The sequence below is a fragment of the Takifugu flavidus genome, chromosome 7 (assembly GCF_003711565.1).
Source record: "Takifugu flavidus isolate HTHZ2018 chromosome 7, ASM371156v2, whole genome shotgun sequence".
Classification (NCBI taxonomy): domain Eukaryota; kingdom Metazoa; phylum Chordata; class Actinopteri; order Tetraodontiformes; family Tetraodontidae; genus Takifugu; species Takifugu flavidus.
In genome coordinates, this window is record NC_079526.1 from 11,085,316 (window position 1) to 11,101,339 (window position 16,024).

The following is a 16,024-nucleotide window of genomic DNA, read 5'->3' on the forward strand; positions in this document are numbered from 1 at the left end:
ACTTTATGGATCTCTGCACCGCAATTAGGCTTTATTAGCCATTCATTGAATGACACAGCATAATAGTTGCCCTAATTGAATAGCAACACATTGATCGGAGGTCCTGGCACTTCAAACCGGGCTGCAGCAGAGTGGACCGACTGTTTCGGGCGTCCGCGTCTCACGAATGATAACGAGGCAAAGTGGCCATAATCCTTGAGCTGATTTCACTCCCACGGCTTTGTTCGCCATTAATTGCACAGCAGCTTGGAGGAAAAAAGAAAAATCGACTTCAGGTATACTAAAATAATCCCTAAAGTAATCACAAGTAGGAGTAATACCATTTATTCATAGCGGATATTACATCACCACCATATTATTAACTGGCCCAGTATATAATGGGAATTTATCTTATTTCCATATTGAGTGTTTTACATTGCAGTATTAATATGTATGTAACCTGTACTGTATATATGTCTAAGGGTCAGCTGAAGGTCAGTCAGTGCTTTTGTCACAACTGGTCGCTCTGGGATGGCAGACAATGGCCGAGCAGCCACGACTGCAGAGAGAGTAAGAGCGTCCTGTCACAGTCACGCTCTTTCACTGTGCACCCCGTCACAGCCAACTGACACTGACCCCGGGGTCACCGTCCCGTGTATGGGTGTGTGTGTGTGTGCGTCTCGTCCAGAAGAATAAAGCAATTAGCAGCCCATAAAATCAGCTGGGTTCACCAATACTGCGATGTGAAAAGAGCAGGTTTTATAGAGTCAGGTGTCTGTGTGTGTTTGCCTGCCTCTGTCATGAGTGACCGCACACTCACCTGCTCACTACACCAAGTTTGGGGAGGAGGGGGCATCTTTTGTACCCTGTGCAGAGGGGAAAGATGGTCTACCACTTATCAATTCTCGTTCTGAAGGATCGGGTTCTGTGTGGTTGTGTCTAACTTGTTTGTTAGATTGGTGTCCGGGTAATTGGTCACACTTCGCTCTTATGTTGCAAAGCAAGAAATAAACAGCATTTATCAGTCCTTCATTCTACTAAAGCTGAACAGTCCAGCATTCCTCTGTTATACAAAGTAAAGAACTCTAAAAAACAATGAGCCCGTCTGAGCAGAACAAAGGTATAAGCTGAAAATTGCCGTCAGTTCTGCACACGGTTCCTCGGGTATGGAAACTATGTCTAGGCCGGCTGTGCTCGGAATTTCACCGTCAAAAGCAAACCCTGACTTCCGTAAACAAACAGCCACAGATAAGGGAGTGCAAGGGTCCGATAATGTGTGTAACGTTATTTACACCCAACCATGCACATACACACACACACACACACACGCACATACACACACACACACACACTCCGAGAACTTATCCTACAGTTGTTTTGGTTTATGCTGTGACTCGGGCGCCTGACAGTGTTGACAACTATTACTGCTCTTCCTGCTGCCTCGAGCTCACACAGTGACTCCTGCACGACCCCTTAATGGGTCTACCAGTGTCTCGGTGACTGTACATGTGTGGATATAAATGTGGGTGCGCACGCCGTCAGAGCGTCCCGATCTTAAACATCTCACAGAAGGACATCAGCCGAAATCTACGCCTGGTCGAATGTGACCTAAACGTCCTTAGCAATTATGTCCACTAGGAGCAACTTCTAAATAGATCATGTTGAAGAAACAAGGAGAGAGGAAGCGACAGGTCAAAACTGCTGTGGATAAAACAATTACACCTCTGTTCCAAAGAAGTGGTTGGAAAAGATCCAAACAGACTGATTAATTATCATCTCGGACCGTGTGTGTGTGTGTGTGTGTGTGTGTGTGTGTGTGTGCATATGCTGGTTTCTCACAAACCTCTGTGTGTATTTCCCATTTCACATCACTGGGCCCATTATAGAATCTCGTCTTATATTTCCTCCCCCTCCACTTTTTATGACCGGCCCTTTGAAGTCGTATTCAGCGATCAGATAAACCTGCTGCTTCCTAAAATCCTTGATATTCAGTCCTGAAATTACTGATTATCCTTTTTCAATGCTAAATGTTGGTGTTCTTGTGGGAAAAGTGTCTCCTTCATCCAAAATTTGTACTTTTGTTAAGTTCCTGTCCAATTCTACAAATTCTGATTTTTAAAATAAAAACCTCTCCTGTCACTCCTTACTAGGAGGACACATCAGTCTGTGGAGATCTCCTTTAATCTTCATCGCCCCGCTGCTGCTGCCATGAACATTAAGAGAGAACCTCTTCATTCTCTCCCCTCCCTCTGGTGTTCTTCTGTCCCTCCCCAATTTTTCTTCGCTGTCCTGTTTACCATCCGTCATCCTGCTGTGATTGACACTTCATCAGACGTGTGGAAGTGCTGAGCCTTGACCTGTACTGTGACACGGTGGCGTGCAGTGCTTTTATTAACCTTTTCTTGCCTGTCCGCACCAAGCACGCCATAACCACTGTCACAGCTGCTGCGTATTAGCTGGAAAGAACCTTGTTAATGATTTTTAAAAAAGACCTCTTTGGCACACAGCCAGGTTTTAAAACTGTGATGGTGTTAATATTCCCAGAAAAGATAAGCATTTCTTTAAAAAAAAAAAGACACAGAGAGAGAGAGTTTATGTTTATTAAAATTAAGATGCAAAATAAAGTGTGTGATAGAAATAAAGCTCAAAATAAACTAAAACTTCATTGAAATTCACAATGTGTGACATACAGACCTTCCACTGGACAAAATGCTAAATTAACTATAGAAAATAGGAGGGATTGATTGACATCTTTCTGAAATTGTATTAAGCTGTAGCTCCGATGAATAAATATGCAGGTACAATAACATAACTCGGCCACTAGGGGAGCTTAAAGAACTATTTCCTGTATGGCCATGCTACATTTGCACAGCCAGTTTGGTGACATAACTAATGACAAAATGAGCATGCTTTATGTCATCTAATAAGGAACATTGCATATTCATTCCATGGAATATGGTTGCATCAGTACATACTGGAACTCTCCTTTTGCTGGTGATTGCCTCTAGAAGCCCAATAGGTCTATGCAGAAAGACATTTCGGTAGACTATGGGGGCACTTCGTGAAAAAGTCGCAAGGGCTCTTGGGTGGTTATTTTTTTGGTTTAAGGTTGTCCTAGTCCAAAAGCCCAGTGCTTGTGTGTTGTCTTAGCCGTTTGAAGTGGAGATAACCCAATGCAGACATCTCGCGCACTAGTTCTTCAGTCAAAAGGGACAGTTTTTGTTTGATCCCCTATGAGGTTTATCTCCTAAGTCCAAATGTCAACACTGGCTGTTGACATACTCTGTTTCCTCCAATAATCCAATGACCATCCACATCCTAAGACCTGTAAACTAACAGGTGAGGGCAGCTGACCTGGAGCACGATAGAAAGTCAAAAGGGTATGGAGGAGCAGGCAGGGAACATTCAGAAACCAGGCAACATTTCATTGGAAGTAAAGTTAGTTGTTAGTTGTGTGTGTGTGTGTGTGTGTGTGTGTGTGTGTGTGTGTGTGTGTGTGTGTGTGTGTGTGTGTGTGTGTGTGTCTGTGTGTGTGTGTGTGTGTGTGTTGTCAAGGATTAGTCCAAAGTTTGTGTCATTACATGTGTATGACCCTAATTTGTTGTGTCTTTTATAGCCTTACACTCTCTTGACATAAATAAATGATACCCCCCCACACACACACCCACACATAGGCACACACTTCAGTTTCAATTATTTTATTGTGTCCAAACAAACTGTCCTGCCTGTTCATCTCTGTCTTATGTTCAAACCTACTGACCTGTCTTTCAGTAACCCCCCCCCCCCCCCCCCCCCCCAAGTTAATCATTGCAGCAGTACTATCTTGCCTAAACCTTATCAGTCTGTGTCATTTTATAACTTAACCTGCCCCCCCCCCCATCTCTTGCCCATGCGCTGTCATGTCTTTGGCTCCGCCCTTTGTCATTTAGGTCCCTCATTTCAACCAATAGGATGACAATACCGATCGGCGCGCGCACCACCCCTCGCTCCTGTCACGTTTGAGGTTAGTTAGTTTTGATTTTATTGTTTTATCGCGCGTCCATATGTGCAATTAAAGGATGACTTCATTTACTGTAAAATCTGGGTTTACTGGATTATTAATACGCTGCCACTCTTTTATTTGATGAAGTGGTTTATCTCTATGTGCTGGCACTGTGTGTGTGTGTGTGCGTGTGTGTGTGTGTGTGTGTGTGTGTGTGTGTGTGATCCTGACACATCTTTTACAACAGTACGGGAAGCCCATTTTATTTCAGTTTCTGAATGACAGCTGTGCTGTTAGACCACAATACTGCTCACAACAGGGATTTACTACAGTTCAGATATTGTCAACGAAAAAGAGAATCCACCGTCAAAAACCCGCAACAAAACAGATTCTAATTTAATACGTAATTAAATACGTCATCAGTCAGGGTAGCAGAAACAAGGATATTTTTCAAAAAGTAAAATAAAGTGAATTCATAATTCACTCTTGATTTGTTTTGCAAATGTGGATTCTGGAAACTATACTAAAATTAAATAAATAAAATGCGCTATAAGGACTTTATTAAAAGTTAAGGGCAAAGACTGATGGAAAGTGTGGGTGTGTAGGTTTATGCTCCCACTGAGCCTGGAGGTATGTTTTAATCCTATGTCATATTATACTGTTTATTCAGTCTATAGGCTGCAGAAGTGGACATTACATGTTGGAAATGTGTAATTATCCGTGGTAGTTTTAAATTGGTACTGGCCGGGACGTGTGTGCATGCATGCCTGCGTGTGGCTCACCATCTGCCACCCTTCAGGTGCGTCTGGCCGTCTCCCGCCTCTCACCTCGGACTGAAACCCTTTCTTTCCATTTGATCGTAACCACGAAGTATTTTATACGGTGGCCCAATTAAAACTTGAGTAAATGTGCGCGTGTAAGCTTGTGTGTGTGTGTGTGTGTGTGTGTGTGTGCGTGCGTGTGTGTGTGTGTGTGTGTGTCCAAAGCTTTATGTGAAAAGGCGCACATTTTTGGCGTATGCGTGTGTGTGTGTGTGTGTGCGTGCGCTTTTCTTGCGGATTGGGCCAAACATCCATAGCTTGACGTCACATCACTAATTGATCCCTGCTCAGCCAATTACTGATAATAATTCAGAAGCGCGGGTATAATTTATTGCGTAAGGGGTTTGATCTGAGCCGAACATAGAGGCCGTTTTGAGCCGCAGGCCGAGTTGCTCATCTTTACGATACAAAAGTAACCAATACCACCAGTGGTTATTATCTTTTATTATTCATACTAAGCAGAAGCCGCTATGGAGTATATTTATATCTTTTGATTTTAATGACCCAGGTCTTCCGACAGGTTACAATAATATTTAAATATATTTTATATTTATTGTAATAAAGTATTTACGGCAGTTCTCTTAGGCGAAAAGTTGTGAAGGACTCTTTCCACACTCGTCTGTAAGTTCTACGAGGCTGCGGGACGCACCAGCGGTGCCACGCACCAGCGACATACCTTACGCGCTTGCCTTAGCCTCCACGCGTTCGTGCGTGTGCCCTCACTGGCGTTTGCATCAGCTCGCCTGGATTTCTCGTTCTCCCGTCGCTTTTAAAGTCCATCATTAACGAGATTATACAGCTGAGATTTTGGAGAGAAGGAACCGGAGGGTTTGAGGCGACGCTCTACCCGTCTCCCCGTCTGATTGGCCCAGGGAGGGGTGATGTCAGACGGCCGCATGAGCTCCGGATTGGAGAGGGCAGAGTAAACAAAGGCGCGATGAGGAGGAGGGGGAGGAGAGGTCTCCACATCTCCAGACAGTCCGACACACCAAATTCGACTTTACGCGCAGGAGAGGGCGGCCCCGTCCGTGCGTACTCGCCTGCCACAGACAGAGAGCGAAATCCTGACAGCCCCATTTTAATTGGTGAATTCTGGAAGAGCAAAGGGGAAACTTACCACCGTCTTCATATCCGGACGCGGCGCAGTTTAATCTCCTCTGGCTGAAAAGACAGATCCCTTAATTCAGCGCGCAACTGTCCAAAAAGTAACGCGGGGCTGTGTTCTTGTCCCGCGTCACGACAAACGTAATTCTGGTCTTCTTTTTTGTAATTATTATTATTGAGTCAAATAAGTTAACTAGCAGCAGACGCGCACCGGCTCGGGTCACGCCGCATGGAGGCACCCAGTTTGCTTTTTTCAGAGCATGGTGGGGATTGAAGAGACACTGTAAGAGAGATATTGAGAGGTGAAACAGACGGGACACTTTGCGGCGTGTTGAGGGGGAACAGCCCGCCGCTCGGGTCCAGGTGTCCCGCCGAGCGCTGCGGAGTCTCCAGCTCAGGCCGGCAGCGCTGACATGCTGCCTAAAGTCGAGACTGAATCCCTGGGTCTCTCTCGGTCGTATGGAGAACAAGGGCTTATGCCCAGGAACATGCAAGGTAAGAACTGTCACAATCTTTTAATTTTATGGCGCAACATCACGACGCAGGCTGCCAGGGCTTCGACGCCGAAGGACCGAAGTCCACGGTGCGCACCGCAGTGCCACCAACCAAAACTTTTGAACACGCTGATATCAACACTTTGGCAGATAAAATAGACTAATTTCCGGTGTGTGGCTTAAATGAGTTGCGCGTTAGTTGGTTACACACTTGTATTGCTATATTCAGTATTTTATTGGGAGTCCAAACCGAAAAATCAGCGCTTCTTTAAGAAATTATAATATACAGCTGTCATTTATGAATTTGAAAATACATAAGCAAAAAAAGGCAGGATCGAAAAGAGCAAATCAACCAAAATGCCGAAATCTAATAATATTTAGTGCTTATCTCCTCTGGGAGAAAAGAAGCCACTGTTATATTCATCCCGGGGCCAATTAAACGATCGATTTTCTAATTTATTAACATTTTGGAAAACACTAAAAAATAAATGAAAGGGGGGAAAAGACAAAAAACTCAATTTAGTTTAGTTGCAAATACGTTAATTTGGTTTGTTGTGAATGCATGTTTTTTGCCTTTAAAAATGTGGCCTAAGAGGAAATTGCATTTAAGAGTTCAAACGGGCCTAAATGAAAGATTGAACATTTGTCGATTCTCAGTGTTTTAGGAAATATCCCCTCTTACTTCAGACGTAAATTGTTTATTGAACAATTAAATATAGTGTTTTTAAAATTCTGCAGCTGTAATAATAGCCCTCACGTCCTGTAACTTATAAAATGTTGTTAGAATATATTTTTTTCCTTACCACAAATTTGTAATTTTAAGATTTTTCCTTTCAAAAAGAAATAACTTGACTGCGCAAACACTAAAGTCGTAATAATGCTCACTTCGTGTCATTTCACAGTTATTGTAAGCAGCAATCACTTCAATCAATCAGATCGATGCAGTTTTATGAGACGCTGATAACACACTGACCAGGTAGGGAGTGGCTTATCTGTATTTATGCGGGGCTAAAAGAAGGGCAGCTGTGGCTTGAAAGTTTGGAACCCTCGTTCATCTTTCGCCAAAAACGTCCAACAATTTCAGGTAGCAAGCTCTCAGCATGAGCTGTGGAGCTGTGCGTGAGAGCCAGCAGGTGAGAGTGCGCAGACTGGTAATGACATTTAACGTGCGCACGGCCTTTTGGCACAAACCTCCGCCTGTGCGCGATCCAGACGCAATCTACTGACCAAAAACCTGTTTATTATCTTTCGCGATCCTGACATAATCCGCCTTATTATGCCGCTCGGCCCCGCGCTTCAAGAAGGGAGCCGCACACGGGCCGTGAAAGGTTGCACCATGAAAGGGACGTTCAGCTCGGCTTTATCACTGATTTACGCGCACTTAGTCGCCGCGCACATTTATATTTCCTTTAGTGAACGCGTAAAAATCCGCTGCCGCGCCGCGTATTCAGAACAGGCCTTCCAAACCATTTTTATTTGCATTTTGGAAATGGGCTGAGGGGCTGCGCAGAGCTTCTTCAGGGGAAATGGTGAAACTTGTTGCTTCAGCTGAATATGCAGTGCAGATGTGAGCAGGGCGGCGCGTTAACAAACCAGGAATCACGCCTAATTAAACGGTTCGACCGGGCAGACGAATGGATCTGGAATCAAACCCCTAATTTGTGCCAAGGCCTTTGAACGCCTCCGGTTGACAAAAAATATTTCCACTTTTACAGCCGCGTCCTCCCTGCTTTTCCTATTTGATCGCGGCAGCGTTTTATGATTTCAGCCATAAAGGCTTTGTAAGTGTTGTAAACGTCCTCTTGCCTGTTTGCTCAGCGCTGTCATACAAACTTATCAGTGCAAGTGTTTCTGAGACGCACGGAGGGTGCAACAAATCCAGATTACTCAAACAACGCAGCAGCAGGGCCGGGAAAGAGGGGAATGTGCCGATTGGGATGAGATACGCAACGGATTTAAATTAAAAGAAACAATTGCGCAGACGGACACAACCGAAAGCGCACGCACTGTTTGGAAGAAGAGGGGGAAAAGTTCTTTGGTGTTGGTTTAGGATGTGTGTGTGTGTGTGTGTGTGTGTGTGTGTGTGTGTGTGTGTGTGTGTGTGTGTGTGTGCGCGCGCGCGTTTGTTTTATTCCTCCGCGCCTGCAGATAAGGGCTTTCCTTCGTGTCTTCATTTGTCTGTGGGCGGAAACATTTTTTTCCTCACCTCTAATATCTCTCCATTTCCCCCCAGCGATTTCACGACTTACACGCATGCATATTTATAAGGTTCACTTTAATGCGCCCTTTTTGGTCCTTTTTTCCTCTCTTCGGCTGCAACGAACCAAAGACAAACGGCGACAAGGAGCAATAAATGGTTGCCTCCTCTCAACTTTTCTCCTCTCTATCGTCCATCCCTCCCCGGAGTCCGACAGAACTTTAAAAAAAAAAATCAAATTCATTTTGTTCCAGTGGCTCATATTGATGGATGAAAGTGTTCTTTTGGAAAGGAGCTTGCTCAGCACTGACACAAACCTCCCCCCCTCTCTGTCTCTCTCTCCTCATCTGCAGCACACCAGTTAAAAATGATGGACTACTCATATGACGAAGACTTGGACGAGATGTGTCCAGTGTGTGGAGACAAGGTTTCAGGATATCACTACGGGCTTCTGACCTGTGAAAGCTGCAAGGTTAGTGGACCCCTCACCGTCCCCAGGCACCAATTATGTGATGCTACCCTGTTATTACATTAGTATAATATCATCCTCGCTGTGATTACTGAATTTACTGCCAGAATTGCTTCAGAGCATCTTAAAAAGTCAGTCTTGAACTTTGACATTTTGAAAAGTAAATTTCAGGGACACAGCAGTGGGGCTACTTTCAGCGCACTGACCCGCCTCAGGTCATCTGTGAAAATGTGAAAATTGGTAATCAAAAGGACAGGGGTCAGAGGTCAAATACTGGCAAAGCGAGTGAGTATTGCAATTGTTTGGGAATCAAAATGGAGCTTAAATTTCATCTTGGTCATTTTCGGGCAGAGCACAAGCAAGCGGGAGGTTTCAGCACGAGCAATAATTCGGACGCTCTGAACAAACGTGCAGATTCTCTGAAACTCTCAGCGCGGGTTCATTAAGCCGGCAGCAGCTTTGTCTGCAGAAGGTTCACAAAGGGGGAAACGGTGCTGCTGTTTGAGCTCAGTCAACAACCTGTTTGTCCCCCTCGCTTTCCCCCCCGTCCACACGTCTCCTCGACGCTCAGCTCTGAGGCACCGGCCGGGTTTCTAGTGAGTTCAGTAAAGCTGTCAGCACAAAATTAAGCTACAAGACAAACGCCTTTGTGTTAACACCGTTCAGCGCAAAGCTGCAGCTCGCAGTATTGATGCTGCATTTCTTGCCTATGTGGTCATTATTCAAAGCAGATGTTATAGATTTCATCCCCTATAATTGACCTTGAGATGCAGCACTTGCTTGAAGGGATATGTCGGTGGCTTCACGGCTGTTTTTCAACCTCAGCACAGGTTTTTTACCCCCCCCCCCCCCCCCCCCACCGTTCAGAAACACTCTGGGATGCGTGCAGATGCAGATGAAGAGGCAATTTAACAGAGTGCTGCTTATCCTTGTCAGAACGTGAATGATATTGATAATTACTCGAAGCTTGTCATTGATTGGTCCCTTCAGTAAAAGTACTTTTGCCAGGGCCACACTGATAGATCACTCTGTTGACATGTTACAAGCTTATATTGGCATTAAATATCTCCGCGCGGAGTTATGGTGATGCCTCTCGTGCCAGGGTGGGTGGGGAGGAGAAAAATATGCGATGCCCAGTCAAAAAGAAGCTGTTGTATTTATTCGGCGAGCATGGAAATGCATATCTGTCAGTTTATGGCAGCACAGTAATCGGATTTTTTCCCCGCTGGGTATCAAAGTGCAACATCAAATTTACTGAGGTTTCTTAATGTTCCCTCTAGAGAGAAGAAAGGTAAAGATTGTGTCCTCCTCCTGGAGAGCACAAATGCCAGTTTATTCATATTTACACAGCATAAAGTGAACTTGGTTCCCCATCTGCTGTAATAACAACCCAGCAGTAATGACAATAAGGTAATAATTTTTTAAAAAAAGCTGGGCCTTTTTAAGATAAACTAGGATTTTTACTTTCCTCTTTATGGGACGGATCAAACATGCAATAGCAACAAATTCATATCTGCATATGACTTTGTGTCTTTGAAAGGTAAAGTAGCCATTTGTTCACGCTAACTAACCCAGGCATTAAAGTTGTTACTGCTGGTCAAACACTGCCCTTCAAATTAGGGCTTTCCAGTGAAACATCGTCCGTAATCTCCAGTCGGGATTATGTTTGGTTTTGAAAGTATGCTAGGATCCGGTTTGGTTCAAATATTTATAGCACGCGCCGCGCAGTCAGTGGAAAACTGGAGCAAAGGAAGTTCTCTGTGAAGAAGTGTCGAGTAACTCAATGTTTTTTTTAAATCAGAGCGTATGTGGATCAAAATATTCTATACCTTCATTTATTTAAACACAAAAGTGCACTTTTAAAGATTCTCCTCCAAGGTTATAGATGTGGAATGTGTCAATACTGTCTTCCTCTCATTTAGTTTATGCTGCTGGTGCTTCTAATTAATTCCATATTTCAGGTATGAATCTCTCTCTGTAATCCTGAAACTTTGATTTATGGACATATTTTATTGGCTCTTTTGGGTTTCTGCGCTCAAATTCTTCATAAAAAAATAAAATAAAATAAATATCAGTGGAAAACCAAAGCGATGTTTTCCCTTGTAAATGTCTGAGCCGTAACATAAACAGAGAATATCTAGAGTGGCTACCCAGTGCTTGACAAGCATAAAATCCCAAACTTAAAGCATAAAATAATGTCAGCATGTAGGATTTTATTTAAAATTTTGCTTGTGTTGTGGATAAAATGTGAGACAAGAAAGGGTGTAAAAAGTGTGTATTCATGCCCTGTGCAATTGCAACTGAGTAGAGCTTTTGAAATATTTTAAAACTTTTGTGTGTGTGTGTGTGTGTGTGTGTGAGAGAGAGAGAGAGAGAGAGAGAGCTTGTCCCTCTCAATCTGTCTATGAGTGTGAATGGGCCAATTACCATCTCACTGCAAGGGTCAGTCGGGTTGACGTCTTAATTGGTTCTCTCTGTAGGGCTTCTTCAAGCGCACCGTCCAGAACAACAAGCGCTACACATGCATAGAGAACCAGAGCTGCCAGATTGACAAGACCCAGAGGAAGCGCTGCCCCTACTGCCGCTTCCAGAAGTGCCTCACCGTTGGCATGAAGCTAGAAGGTATTGTACAGCAGCCTTTAAAAAAACCTTTTCATCATCCAGCTTGACCTATTGAACATGTTTCTCTGCTGGTTTCGTGTCATCGGTGGGCTCTTAAACATGAAATCAAAACTCAGGCGGAGGGAAAAGTCTTTCAAAGTGCCTGACGAGATTGTGTGTGGGTGTATAGCTTTCTTTAAAAGTAGCCCAGTTGCAGTAAAGAGACTTAAGGGCTTTTTGATATAGAATATTTTTTATTCTTGATGCCTCAAGGGATGATAAATCATTAGAGTGTAAATGTGCTTTCTTTTTATAAATACAGTAAATTGCCAGTAATGTGTTATCGAATGAGCCTCAGTGGAGCAAATGTTGGAAATTTTATATACAAAAATAGTGCTTGATATAAAGATTAATGGTGCAGGTTGTGTTTTACAGGCTCTTCGAATGTAGATCATCAATACATCCTGCCATTTATTTTAAAAATAAACGGCTTGAATTATCATTAAAACAACAGCTTTTCACTTAAAAATTTGTTAGCATCATAAGCTAACCTGGATATTTTTTATAGCTTATGTGAATACTGTTTTTGTAACATGTTTCATAGGAGGATCACTGGTTTTAAACTAGTCGGAGGTTTTACAGTTAATGTTTAAGGGAAGAAAATGACACGACAAGTCTTTTTTTCCATGGATTCACAATTGACGGCGCATGTGAATGGTTGCCTTCCGAAACCAAGACGTCTACCAGAGAGGTCAACTCCTACTCTGACATGATAATTGCCAGTATGAAAGGAAAATATTAGATTTTCTTAAACATGTTACAGTTAAGATCTCAGTCTGATCCATTTTCTCACAATATGACTGGGTTGCTGGGGTTTTTGGAGGCATCTGGTAGCTTCTCTGCGCTTGAATCTGCCAGATGGAGTAACGGATAAAATATTAGACTTGGCGGCTGGGTGAAACAGGTAATGGTGATACGTTTGGCCGGCCGTTTCCAGGCTGCTTTGGTTAATCTGAATGTGGCTCGTCAGCTGGTTGCAAAGCAGAAACGGCAGAACAGCCAGAATAAAACATTCAGCAGTTGCTTAAAAGTAAAAATCCAAAAGTTTTCTCAGCATTGCAGTTTTGAGACGGTTTAAAAAGAATTCCACCAGCAGCCTTTCATTAAGAATACACAATGCAGTTTCTGCTTAATTTTGAGACAAACCTCATATTTAATTTAAACTGAATTTTCTTTTAAAATCCTCCCTTTGGTCCTCAAAACGGCCACATACAAAGCAAACAGTTTGAGAAATAAGACCCTTAGAGAGTGAAAGCAGAGAAAAGACAGGATCAAATCTTTCCCTCCTCACCCGCCATGTGTGGTGTCATTAATTGCCGTTAATTGTAAATGGCCGCCGGGCACAATGTCCTGGCCTGTCATTTTCCAGCCGACGCGAGGGGGGGTGTCTGATTTGCTTTGCCGCTGGTTGCTTTGGGCTTGGGGGCAAGACTGGCCCTGCAGCACTCTGCCAGGGGCTGGAGGCGACTCTTGCCACAACCAGTAAAGACGTCCCGCGCAAAGAGCCCGACGCCCCTCGCAGCAGACGTGCTCCTCTCCGGCAAACACATAAATATATTCATGAAAAGACTGAAAAGGTGTTCAGAAGGCCACGGGCAAAAGGGGGAAGCTGTCATGTGATCTGGGGGGAAAGAAAAAAAAGAAAAGTGGGCACAAAAGCCACGAAAGAGGAAAGGAGGTTTAGGGTCACGCGTTCTGTTGTTGCGTTAGTCTGCAGACCACAGCAGCACGTGGGGCTCAGGCCCAACCTGGACCAAAGAAATGTTGGGAAAGCTCAAAAGTTTCATCACACTGTGCTCTTTCTGCCATTTATTTCTGTTTACTTTGGCCTTCCTGTTTGTTGGAGAAGGCTTCCGGCCAGTGGCACAGTCCATGTGCCCTGGAGATTGATCGTGGGGGGGGGGGTAAATCGGTAGATATTCCAGAAACGCACGTCTCTTGGATGTTCAGATTTCCACGTGCACGATCAGGCTAATAGGCACTTAGAGTGGACCAAATCTCTTTCACTGTGGTCTCAGACATAACAGGTCAAACTGGCCCGTTTCATTTCCAGTTTGCATTTTTGATCGCAGCCTATTTTTTCCCTGGCAATTGCCAACAAAATTAGCCCCGTTTCTCCACACCTAATTGCCGGTTACGCAGCGTTTGCATGGAAAATCGGGCTCCTCAAACGTATCTAGTTCCACCTCGTGTGCTCCAACCTTGGTTTCAGCGTTAAAGATGTGTTTCATTTAACCTGGGGGTTCGCAAACTTTTCAGACCGTGTAACAAATCATATTTTCCAATTACGGCCGACAATAAAAACAGGAAAAAGGACCAGCTGCCGAGTGTCAGTCAGTATATATATATGATCCAAGTACAGGTATGTTTAATCTGCTCATTTGTCAGGTCAGGTCTGGAAACACACATACACACACACCACGTGCACACATAAAGATGGCAGCTACATTGCTGCCACTGTGTAACAATCTCCTTGGCATGCGCTGTAGCGTCCCACTAAGGTTTGAGCCATTAGCATGTCATTCAGCAGAGCTGATGAGGCGTGCCGTGTCTGAACAGCTCCCACCGGCATGATTTTTTCTTTTTTTATGCTCGCTGGAAGTTGCCTTGCATCATATGCTTCACTGAGCGGCTTAATATCTACTTCATTTATGTATCATCTTAAGTAGATAGCGTAACGGCGGTGTTTGTGAGGCCCAGGGTGTAATTCACACACCGCGCACGCCGATAAACGAAGCCCTTTTAAACAGACTGTGACAGTGAATGTGAGGAAAGGAGAATATTTGTTCCCGATTATCAATTATTTATTGCCAGAAATCTGTACAAAATAATAATTTCTTGACTTTTGTTCTGGGTATTCAGTACCCCGACTGCATGACTGAGTCATAAGCAGCCTTTGATGGCAAAAAAATACCGGTAAATAAAATAAAACTTTGGCTTCCCATTTAATGCTGTTCTGTCAACATTAGTGGGGATAATTATTTCCATCAGCTTTCTAGCAATCAACTGTATTTAATCAGTGTACATGATCCTACTTGTCATTGAGCACAGATTATGGACATCATTGAAGGGGGGGGGGGGTTATATATCCGTATCCATATCCTCTCCTGGACTTTTTTATTTCCACCCTGTCTTCATCTTTTTCTGCTCTGATCTGTCTTCCGTCAGCCTTCCTGGACCCACGGTGAAGCCAGGGAGCTGTCCCATTACTTATGCATAGGTATCATAGGTATTCATGTGTGTGCATAGGATGGGGTGCATCTGGAGCACAGGCCGGGCCCCCGACATGAAAAACTGGGTGTCAGCAATGCTCCGCGGGGCCCATTAATATGCTGCTGGCCGACAGGGATGTTCACCTACGCGCGCTTAATATTCCTGTATATTAAACAACCATAAATCAGAGGATATAAGCTGTGAGAGGCGTGTGTGATATGTTGGAGTGTGCTCATCAGGAGTGTGGGTCTCACTGGGTCACTTTGTGAATTTATGGGTGTGTGTGGTGTCTCTGAACGGACTTAGATACATAAGGGAGTTTAGTGTGGATGACGGCAGCAGCAGCGTATTGGCCAGGTGGGGTTTTAGTGCCAAAGCTTCCGAGCACACCCGGAATATCGCCTCAGACAAGCTCTTTTACATCTGCTGTTTTTGTTCTGCCGGCCTTTTTGAGACTGCTGCTTTATTTATCCGCCCACAGTTGCCCTAATGTACGGTAACTGTACCCTTATGTGGCCCATTGCAGCATCCTAGCTGTCGCTGACATCTCACAAACACACATTTGTTTTCCACACTCACACGTGCACAAACTGAGCCCATATTAATCTGCCTTACATGCATGCAAATCCTCCCCTGATCCCAGTATTCATGTTGTTATCCGGGTCCAGGTCTGAGGCAGGCGAGACTAATTTTGTTTTCCCAGCAGGGCCAACTATTAGCTTCTCAGCTCATTAATTATACTGTTGTGGAAGAATCATTAATAGTTAAAGTGGCCTGACGATAATGTATAATGGATCCAAGTGATGTCAAATGATTTATTTTTTATTTTCTATGATAACCTCGATGAGTCTGCATAAGGTGGGCACTAGAATCCATCTTGAGCATGGTTGCGCATGTATATGGGTGTAATACGTGCATATGGTGGGATGTCTGTGTGTGTGTGGGTGTGTGTGTGTGGGTGTGGGTGTGGGTGTGTGTGTAAATTACTGTTAAGTAGACACTGGAACTCCAGGGTGGCAGAGCGTCTGGCCTGCTGCCACTTTGCTCTGTGATCTGGAGTTATATGATGATGCTTACCATGTTCGCCAGCAGTCATGTGTGTGC

General features: G+C 44.1%; 1 protein-coding gene and 1 long non-coding RNA gene across 2 annotated transcripts in view; one reads left to right on the top strand and one right to left on the bottom strand.

Moving 5' to 3' along the window:
* Window positions 1-5,211: 5,211 nt before the first annotated feature.
* LOC130529286 (uncharacterized) lies at window positions 5,212-6,039 on the bottom strand. Its single transcript, XR_008951536.1, has 2 exons — window positions 5,900-6,039; window positions 5,212-5,822 (listed from the first exon to the last, which is right to left on the bottom strand). It is a non-coding gene; the product is annotated as an uncharacterized LOC130529286 (long non-coding RNA).
* The window catches only part of nr5a2 (nuclear receptor subfamily 5, group A, member 2), a 48,734-nt gene continuing 38,499 nt past the window's right edge, over window positions 5,790-16,024 (top strand). The window contains exons 1-3 of the mRNA XM_057039327.1: window positions 5,790-6,381; window positions 8,931-9,049; window positions 11,527-11,668. Coding sequence (XP_056895307.1) covers window positions 6,300-6,381; window positions 8,931-9,049; window positions 11,527-11,668 — 343 coding nt within the window. The 5' untranslated portion in view covers window positions 5,790-6,299. The remainder of the gene's footprint in view (window positions 6,382-8,930; window positions 9,050-11,526; window positions 11,669-16,024) is intronic.